The sequence below is a fragment of the Thunnus maccoyii genome, chromosome 20 (assembly GCF_910596095.1).
Source record: "Thunnus maccoyii chromosome 20, fThuMac1.1, whole genome shotgun sequence".
In the NCBI taxonomy this organism is placed as follows: Eukaryota; Metazoa; Chordata; class Actinopteri; order Scombriformes; family Scombridae; genus Thunnus; species Thunnus maccoyii.
Genome location: NC_056552.1, coordinates 10,347,118 through 10,357,219, shown reverse-complemented (window position 1 = coordinate 10,357,219; position 10,102 = coordinate 10,347,118). Strand labels below are relative to the sequence as shown.

At 39.3% G+C, this 10,102-nt stretch overlaps 2 protein-coding genes across 3 annotated transcripts in view; one reads left to right on the top strand and one right to left on the bottom strand.

The window, feature by feature from the left end:
• Positions 1–1,121: 1,121 nt before the first annotated feature.
• On the bottom strand, positions 1,122–9,440 carry LOC121886647 (clarin-3). Of its 2 annotated transcripts, none has more exons than XM_042396816.1 (3): positions 8,753–9,440; positions 1,834–2,019; positions 1,122–1,666 (listed from the first exon to the last, which is right to left on the bottom strand). In XM_042396816.1, exons 1-3 carry the CDS (start codon positions 8,793–8,795, stop codon positions 1,389–1,391), a joined length of 507 nt encoding a protein of 168 aa, XP_042252750.1. In that variant the 5' UTR covers positions 8,796–9,440; the 3' UTR covers positions 1,122–1,388. The 2 variants fall into 2 exon arrangements, with proteins under 2 accessions (XP_042252750.1, XP_042252749.1); XM_042396815.1 differs by lacking the exon at positions 8,753–9,440 and adding an exon at positions 2,616–2,847.
• The window catches only part of ptprea (protein tyrosine phosphatase receptor type Ea), a 53,336-nt gene continuing 47,600 nt past the window's right edge, over positions 4,367–10,102 (top strand). Inside the window, exon 1 of the mRNA XM_042396811.1 lies at positions 4,367–4,590. The gene's annotated coding sequence lies outside the window, so the exon portion shown is untranslated. The remainder of the gene's footprint in view (positions 4,591–10,102) is intronic.

Here is a 10,102-nt window from a genome sequence, read left to right as displayed (position 1 = left end):
ACGACTAAAGATCCGGGAGACAATAGACGCCAGCTCTGAGTGAGATCTCAGCTTCTACAGAATCAGCATGCTTTGTTTCGATCATTATTTGTCTGCATTGCTTGTTTTTTAAATCCTTTGAAGGGATTGAGCAGATCTGTAATAAATCTTTGTCTCTCATTGAAGCTTTTCCAAACTGATCCCACATGGAAGTGGATACAGTCAAAATGCAATGCATCACTGGAGTTTAAAGGGCTCAACCAAAGCACTGCTTCTATCATGAGCCATGAATTGATGAAGGTAAGTAAAGTAATCCATGCGGTCTATGTTATTCCCACGTCTGGAGTTTTCCAGTTGTGGGAACACTTGTGAGAATCCAAGCGTGTGTGTCCTGTGTCACTGCTCCCTCTTGGAGATTATAAGATCAAGGACAGCTTTGTGTTCTGTCTTTCTTTAGTAAGATCATTTGACAGAAATATCCCATGATTAAAAAAAAAAGAAAAAAGAAAAACACCAACAATTACCAGCCCTCGAATTATTCTTCTAATAATCTAAAAGGAGTGATGAAAGACTGATTACTCCTGCTCAGGTATAGGACTTGAAATTTGGACTGAGACATCTCTTTGCATTTACATCATCTCAGAGATAGAGGGCAGCAGAGATCAATCAATCCTCTTTGTCACTTCCCATCCGGTAATACTTCAGATTTCCTGGATTTTTCTCTTTTCTCTCTTTTTATTTGAATTTCAGCTTTAGATTTTTCCCATAAATATATCAACTATTATTATATGGTTTGTGTCTGTTCCTTGGCCTGTGTTCTATTTTTTAGTAACCCTGAAACATTAAATGACAAGAATACAAATAGCCTATAGGTAAACTGTAATTTGGAGGAATCCATCCTCTGAAATAAAAAGAAGATCCAACCTATCTCATCTGTTTATTATTCACAGAAAACACACAAAAAAGGCCATTGAGTTATTTGTGTAGCTGTTCATTTCTAACACATATTGATGTCTTGCAGTTAAAGATACACTAAAGATGAAGATAAAGATTTTTCTATATGAAAAATAAATTTTTAAACAAGCAACTATTCAATCATTCTACAAAATAAACTATTAAGATTTTTAATGTGATAGCTGGGTATGAAATCAGATGAAAACACTGAGATTATAATGTGATGCTCATGATGTGATGACATTAAATACATCTACTGACATGTTGCGTTTAGTACAGGTCAGCACTGAATGCTACAAATCTATTCCCACTCTCTGTACATTGAACAAGCTGTACATTCATATTTTACAGTACATACCTACAATCTCTTTCTATAATTTCCCATTGCACTAAGTGACTCCAGGAAGTCTTGATGAGCAATTTGTCAGAGTCACTGAAAACTGACTCCATTGCCACTAATACATCATTATCTCCTTGGGTGCATCTTCAGTAGGCCTCTGCTGTTCTTTCCTCTGTGTGTAGGCTGCATGGTCATACATGTAGATTAAGACGAGGGCGAGTAGAGAGAGCACTGTGTAAGGGATGACCAGGTAGTATCCGACGCTCATCTCTGTAGTCTTGTTCCTCAGGTCCACTGGAGTGTCCTCGGTGAACTTCCCCACCAAATCCTCTGCCATGCTGGTCACGTTGACGTTCAGCACATATATGATGAGGACCAGAACAGACAAACATGCTGCAGGAGAAAGAGTATAGTGCTGTTGCAAATGAAAGAATGGCATAAAATTATACCCCAACCACCACTTAAATGTATACAGCGGTGATTTTCATCATTGCAAGTGCAAATATATATTTCTTTTATTTCCCCCAGATGCTTAGTGCTCTAACATTTGTGTCACTTACTGCTGATTGAGCTGGAGGTGTAGATGCCAATAGGCCCCATGTAGGTTTCATAAGGGTTACTGACGCTGTTGTAGAGGGAGATAAGGATGCTGCCGGCAGAAAACAGCAGGCACAGGCACAACAGGCACACAACCAAAGCATGTAGGACTAGAGGGACAGTTCCTGTTTCTATCAGCTGAGGAAACACTACACATACACAGACAGAGAGAGAGAGAGAGAGAGAGAGAGTATGAGAACATTATGGTTATATAGTTCAGTACAACTTGCTTGCATTACACTATATTACAGTCTGGTGGCTGCCTGAAAATGTGAACCTGTGTGAGAAGGCGTTAGCTTTGTGATAGTCTAGTGATAATGTGCAATATTGTGAATGTACACAGTAAAAACCCTCCAAAGCAAACAACCCAAAAAAACAACCATAACAGCAAGAGAGGCAGAAACCACCATATTCCTTCATTTAACTCGGGTTGAGACTTCTTTGTGAATAGTTTTCACTGGCACTACCTTCAGCAGAAGAAGTTGTGCCCTATACAAAAACTGTTGCTGGTGTGTATGTAGATTATCAAGATTAACAGGGACACTGACTCTGGAAAACATACTGCTGTTGAATTATTTAAATCAAAATTGTCAGTGCCATTTGGTGGAGGCACCTCAGAGATGATATCTTCAAAAAAATAAAAACCAAAACATCTACATCAGCATAGTTACAGTAAGGTAGTAAGGAGGTACATTAAGGCAATAAGTTGTCTGTTAATTTGGATGAACTGGCCCTTTCAAGTTACCTTGGAAATCATCATCAGCTCCAAATGAAGGACAAAAGGCTCTGTCCAAATTTCCATCAAAAAGATCCAACCTGATCTCAGCAGTTCCATTGAAGAAGCCGCTTTCACTTCTTGCGCACTCCATGGTCATTGTAACCCATTGTGTTGACATGCTAAACCCCAGTAGCCCAACTGATATGGCCGAAACCAGTGCACTGGACATGAAAAATAAAGTCTTCTTAGTGGAAGGCATTTTTGCTATATTCCAGTTGTTAAATCTAAATACCAGTGTCTCTTCTCCAAAGTGTTGACGACGTCTCAGAAGCAGTTTAGGACCCTGTGGTCCTCTTAAGATTCTGTGTATGAGTTACCTTCAAGGGTGGAGTGAAACGTGGACTGCTGGTCATAAAATTACTTGATTATGACTGTGACCTTTGGTTAGAGAGGAGAAGACATAACTGGTTGTCATGGTAATGACACTAGTTTCCTCAACAGTTTAAATATGATAATTAGCTGTACCACAACAAGAAATCATATCTGTGTTGTGGTGTGAGCTGAATCCATCTAAATAAAGTCATTTTTTAAAAAGACACACTTTATAAATGTAGTTCCCTTTGTCTGCATGTGTCTTGTAGCTGTTCACAGCTTTGGAATCAAAGTCCTGTCCTTGTAATTGTGGGACCATAAAACATGATACAGATTAATTATTTACATGTACCTCTCCCTCTGATCACACATGTATCGTCAATGGAACACTAAAGCCATGATTGGGATTGGTATCATCTCACAAAAATGACATACAGACATTTTTTTTGCCTTAAGGATGACCTGCAGTTGTTTGAAATATCACTGATAAAACTAAAGAGAGCTCGGAAAGGTAGAAGTAGATGTGCACACAACTACTCTGACTTCATTTCAGTGATTTCACATAAAGACATGACGATATGTTTCAAGAATGACACAAACACGTGGTTTGACAAATGCTACTAACGATAATCATGCACCATAAATCAGTAAGAGCATCACAGAGAAAACTGAGATTGATTTATGGCACAAAATTCTTTACAGCTTAACAGAACAAGACTTGATGAGAACACTATTTTTTCATCATAAATGGAGCTATAAAGCTTCAGGAGCTCCTGATAAAGCAGGTGAGACATGACGATAATCAAGATCTGTTTATGCTTTTGTAAAATCTTTAAATACCTCTGGGTGCAATTAAATTGAACTAAAAGCTTAAAAGCTTTTATTTAAATTCAGCAACAAATATAATATTTTTATTATTATGGTTATAATACAGATTATTATTATTATTATTATATTCATTGCAACACATTTTTATGATGATATATTACATTGTAAAGGTAAATTTGAAATAAGATTGAGGTCTTAAACTATGAAACAATTTCCCTGAAAGTCCTGAAGAACATGGTAAAACACAATTAAGCCTTTGTTTTGCATATATATTATAATCTCACAACCTTTGAGATTGTGAATAATATTTTATATTATTTAGGTATAGGTCATAAATAAGCACTTTGGGGGCTTTTTTTTCTCTCCTGCACATTATTTTTCCCTAAAAATTCCTCTTATATAGAAGTTATTAAATCCCAAACTCATTATAAGAACACGCTAACCCATTAAAATCACAATTATCAATTAGGTTTTTGTCCAATAAGAACCCAAAGTTTTATTCCAACATGAATGACATAAAATTATGATAAAACCGAACCATTTCTAAACACACTTTGGCACAAACTGGAGATCCTCGTGGCCTCATAATGACTGACACATGTTGTAATAAAGTGTGTGGCCAGACTGTGGCTCCCTTTCTTCGCCAAACAGACAGAGGATCCGTTTGGTCACTGACAGCCAGTTCTGTTATGTTGGAGTAAACACAAACTCCTCCTTCCCAGTGACAGGCGGCAACGCTGAAGCATCGCCTCGCCTTTTCCAAGACAATCTGCGCTCAGGACTACGTGTTTAGGCCATCAAGGTGAGTGTTAAGATCACTTAATTTCACCGAGTCGTCTTTTGCCTCTTGACACTTATTTGGCGATTGGAAAATGTCTGTTTTTCAGTCCTTTTTTTACATTCAAACACAACGCCGTGATACCTGTCCGTTACGCACAGCAGCGCACGGTGAAATTCCACATGTACCGCTTCACTGAAACGCTCATTTCTGGAGGGAATTCAGCTTTAATGAGGCAGTGAATACATTCCTTGTTAAACTCGCCGTGTTTACCGTACATATGGTTCAATTCTGGGAGCTCTCCGTTTGACAACCTGCAGTCAACCCGGTGCGTCAATGTGGGTTAATGGTACAAGCGTTTGGAGTTTTGTCCTGATCTCCCCTCTTGGTCTTTATTTTTTCCTCGCTTATCTATTCAGTTTATCTTTGGCATTCATCACAATCAAGAATCATTCTTTTCTCCATATTCGCTTGTTGACTGCTTCTCTATGTGGGCTGCAGTTGAGCCAGTTTCAACATGTCCGTAAAGAGGCTATATTGGTACTTAAGAAATCGTGGATGGAGCTGCTAAGACTTGTTACTTTATGAGGAGGACTCTTCTCCAGGTTTTTGAGTTATGTCTTGATATTTGGCTCTTGTTTAATGTTGGCTGCAAAAAAAGAGAAAATTTTGTCATAATCACTGGACATAATATTGAACCCCATAGGGAAAGTCTCTCCTCAGGGAGGTCAGGGGTCAGGGTCAGGGACAGATCAGCATCCCTGGAGCAGATTTTCTTCAGCAGGGTGCTGAGTAAAGGGAAGGGGAGATTAACCGCTACACTTGAGACCTTTTGTCAAGTCTGACATTTGTCTAATCAGACCATGGAAATGAAAAGTTAAATGAACCAAGACATCATTGAAGTGGTGCTTCACTGCCCATTAACAAGGGAAAGAACTATGACAGCCTAAAAAGACCTCAATTTAGACATAATTCTGAAATAGAAGATTTGTAATCAAAGAATTTTACTTCTGTTGTCATGTTTTGGGGTTTTTTTTTATGCTTGGTTCTTTCAGGATTTTAGGATGTGCTGTTACTGTATTTCGGGTTGTCTGGCACCAAGGCTGGACAGTCAGTTAAATGAATTAATGTCTAAGAGACCCTGATAAACCTTCTAATAAGTCATGTGACAAATTAGAAAAGAGGGCATATTTTGAATGTCGATTGTTTAAGTTGAGTCACTCTTGACAATAAGAAATAAGTCATCGATTCATTACTGATCTCATCTCATCTTCAGTACTGCTGACAAAAAGGATCTTTAAAAAATTGGACCGCTAGATCAGCCTTCCATGGTACCATGATCATGAAAATGGGCTATGAGCTCTAGTTTTTTTCTAAATAACGATCAATTATGTTTCTTTACATTAAAAATGCCGCATTCATGAAAAATGCGACTTCTCTTCAGTTGAACTTGAATAATCGGGTCAAACCTGCCGAGTTAACAGAGGTCAGCTGTCTCTTCCTGAACCCAAGATCAACCTCTTGAAACACAGAGATACATGGTGCTTGTATTTAATGGACTCAGCTACTTGACTTTAGAAGACAATCAACCATCAATTGCACATCTCCCTATTGCTGTATTTTCCTGTTTCATCATGTCTGACTTCATTTAAACCAGTCTTTTACTTTCATATTCACATTGCAGCCACATGATGTATCCTTCACCTCGATTTTAACTTTCTTTACCGTCTCCTTTTTTTTCTCTTATGTGCGTCGACAGTCTGCTCTGACTGTCTCTGTGGTATTTCGTCATGAATTCCATTTCAGTTGTACTGCGAGGACTCCGTGAAGACTGGAAATTGCTGTCGAAGAAGCTAATGAGGATGCAATGAAATAAACAAATAGTCAGTGCTTGCCTCGACAAATGAGATTGTGTAAGGATGCCGGAAGAAATAACATTTGACTGCTGAGTCTTGTTGGCAGATGGATTTGGCTTTCATCTCGGTGATTCCAGTTAAATTCTGTTCCCTCAGGGTAGTTCGTACTTGCTGGAAACAAAAGAAACCTGAACTGACCGCATAATTTTGATCTCAGTCATAATCAACTTGAGCTACACTTGTGTAGACCGGCCTTCCTCTGGTTTGCTACTTTTTTTGGGAAGTCTCAGGAGTGAGAATATTAACTGAATATATTACGTACAATGATGTATTTCAATGGGAAAACTAATTTATCGAAGAAATAAGGGTCAGAAGGGAGGCTGTTTGTACAAGTGGCTAATTCTCTTAATAAAATGGTGCAGTAGCTATTTCCAACCTACATTTAATTGCTGTTTAATAAACTGCCAAGATGTTCTTTTCTAGTTTTTCGGCTATAGTTAGAACTGTAAAATGCCATATTGGAATGCTTGTGAGGTGCGTGTTATTTGAGTGTGGGTGTGCTGTGCGAAACCAACGGATGTGGTGATTAATGAAACCCATAGTGAGGAGGAGAGAAATGAATTGTGCATACCTGGAGTTTCTAACAGCTTGCTGGGTATAAACCTCAAATTACCAGCACATAGTTAATCCCTGCAGCTCGCCCACCCTCTATCTGCAACCTCTCTCTAAAGTGTTGGAAACACTAACTTTGAGCTACCACAGGAAGACTACATGCTGTGTGGTGCTCCCTCTGAGGCTGCAACCACATTAACTACACTCTGCTTTTTCCTCAAATAGGCGGAGAAGGAACTAATTGGAATAAAGTCTCGACAATTAGGAGCGAGCCTGGTCTGACCTAGAACTTGTCAGATATTTGCCGGGAGAAACGGTAGTAGCAAGCCTGTAAGAAAGGCTCATGAATTAGGCATGGGAGTTGTCATAGTAAAATCTTCCTTTTGATATAAACAGCATTTGTATCCCACCTGTTATTTTTCTGCTTGCCTTAGTGGAGGCTTGCTAAAGCACATTAGACTGCAGTGTGTTGCAACCGTAGGCTTGTTTGTGCTTGCGGCTAATGCTTCAGAATGCAAACCCTGCAGTCTGCCTTTGGATTTTGGCATCATGCTTAAATGATTTAGTAATGATAAAGCATATTACAAGTCATGCAGAATGAGGAGATAAAAAAAAATAAATAAATAGAGTGGGCCAATCCATAGTGATGACCGGGGGTAGTTGTACAGTTTAGATGTGACATTGCGTTAGAATAAAAGTATGAACTGTGATTGAAAACAGTCCCAGATCAACAGCAACTACAGCAAAACCAGAGAAAGCAGAAACAGAGCATGTGAGTGGTGTTTTGCTTCCTGCCTGGAGGACTTTGGTAGGAACTGGAAAGCCCCGTATGCTCATAGTGAGGTAGGACTTCAGTGACACAGGGAGGGTGAGTCTCCATCATAGGAGGCCCTATTAAAACACAGTGGCTGCTGCGAGGACAGTCTGCAGCTGTGCAAACCGCTACCTGCAGCCCTCCCTCTCCATCTGATGATCTGCGTTACAAGCATTCACACTCTGCTGTTGCTGTTGCTGCTGCTGCTGGCTTGTGATTGAGATAAGTACAAACTGAAGCTGTGGAGATTTGTGTTTGTTTACTATCAGCTGTGTTTAAGAATCAGCTAGGTCACTGCCGCAGCATTGAAACAGCTGGACAGAGATCAAGGTTCTCCCTTTTCAGATGCGTCAGATCCCACCAGCCATCTGTTCAAAGGAGGCATTGTAAGTTTGTCCTCTGAGATAACACCACGACCAAGCACGAGGCACAAGAAAGAGAGAGAGAGAGAGATCATCTTTTTTAGGAGAGGTTCAAATTAAATCAGTCTGTCATTTGGAAATCAGTGGTACGACCCCAAAAAACTGTCTGTCGGTCTCACTTAGCACATGTCTTTTCTAATTTTTATTTATTATGTTGTTTTTCTGTGTGCTGCGGATTCAACTGTTCATAATTGTGGTAATATTTAAATTCCGCTGTATCCCTCGTTAGTTGCTGTGGTGAATGTAAATCCAGGAGTTGACAAGGAAATGTTAAGCCAGTGGTTCCCTACTTTTTTGGCTTGTGACCACTCACCACAAGTTATGGCCTTAGCGTGATTTTTTTCTGTTTGAGAAAGTGTCACTTAAAGGATTTTTAGAGCTGAAGAGCAGAGGAAGTATCCAGTGTTTTAGAAATGAGAGAAAATGAAACATAAATTTGTGCAACAGGAAATGTTTCTTCCTTGTCTGTGTATTCATCTTACCTTCGGACCCCTTGGAGTCCCCGATCCACAGGTTGGAAACCATTGGGTCCAGCCCTTCTGTTTTGAATAAGAGAACATAGCAGAGGGAAGTACTGAATGATGTCACTACACCACAGCTGCCCAGTAGTAATATGGGTGTATTCCCTCCTTCAGGCAACACATGGTTTCTCTATTGTATTTCTGTCAGTCACTACATGAGTGCATAACAAAGCATACCACAAAGCTCTTTTTTATGACAAGTTTTCAGAGATTGAGTTGGTGACCTTGCAGTTGCTTTTATGTGTCTCCAAAGAGAGAGAGGAAAAAAAAAAAAAAACATTGCTGGAAACTGACCCGAAAAGATCTGAATGTTTTTGTTTGTGTTTAAGCTCATAGAAATGGAAAACAACAGCTGACTGCCAAAACTTGTTTGTCATAATCATACATTCCCATACTTAACATCAGCTGCTTTAGTGGGGGTGGCATGTTGACAGGATTCAGTTTAACATAAGAACTCTTATTGAACTGAGGTATGTTTTTTTATGGCCAAAATATGGAAACCTAATTTGGTGACCTGCTCAGGGAAAACAGGGTGGAGCCCAAAAGAGATTAAGTCCCTGCACTATGTGGCCTGATTTAACTGTAGTGAAAGCAAACATCTCCAGATCCGGCTTGAAACATGTTTCAGTTCTCTTTATTTTATCTGAATGAACGACTGCAAAAACAAATATTAGGTTTTCTGCGGAAAACGAAGGACAAAGCCGAGAACATGGTTAATAACACCCAGGAAGACAAAGGTTTGGCTGATGTGGATTTCCTTGAAGGCTGTTTGTTTGATCTTAGTATGATTCTGAGAAGCCATTTTATATAATTACGCACATAAGATGTCACACCCACACATTCCTAGATAGCTTGATGTATATGATAATGTATATTGTCTCTGGAGGTAAAAGATGATGCAAATAGTGGGAAACTGAGGCTTACTACTATACATGTGAGCATACAGTAGTGGAATTATTGATGTTTCTTTACAGTGTTGAGTATTTATTTTGTTGTGTATTGCTCTAAAACAGTATTGAACTCTTAATATTCATGCTTGCATGCGAACATGTAAAGTGGCTTTTAATTGATTCCAAAAGCAGCGGGCATGTGGCTGTCTCACATGGCGATGGTGCATATAGAAAGAGTGATTATCTTCCCTCATTTCTGCAGCACCATAAACTGTAAAGCCTGGCTGCAGATGCAATCGGTCTTAGCCGGTCTCGTGACTAATGTTATCAGCCTCTGCATGTAACGTTGGATAGTTTTTTTTTGCAATATATCAACAAATGCAATGATGTTTCTTTTGCACCTCATAAAGTGCCACGGAAA

Excerpts from the sequence above, each read along its gene's own strand:
- LOC121886647 (XM_042396815.1), bottom strand. The coding sequence starts at position 2,847 with ATGCCTTCCACTAAGAAGACTTTATTTTTCATGTCCAGTGCACTGGTT. Across the intron at positions 2,020-2,615 it reads AGCTGATGATGATTTCCAAG|TGTTTCCTCAGCTGATAGAA; the intron begins GTAACTTGAAAG and ends GTGTATGTGTAG. Across the intron at positions 1,667-1,833 it reads CACCTCCAGCTCAATCAGCA|CATGTTTGTCTGTTCTGGTC; the intron begins GTAAGTGACACA and ends TTTCTCCTGCAG.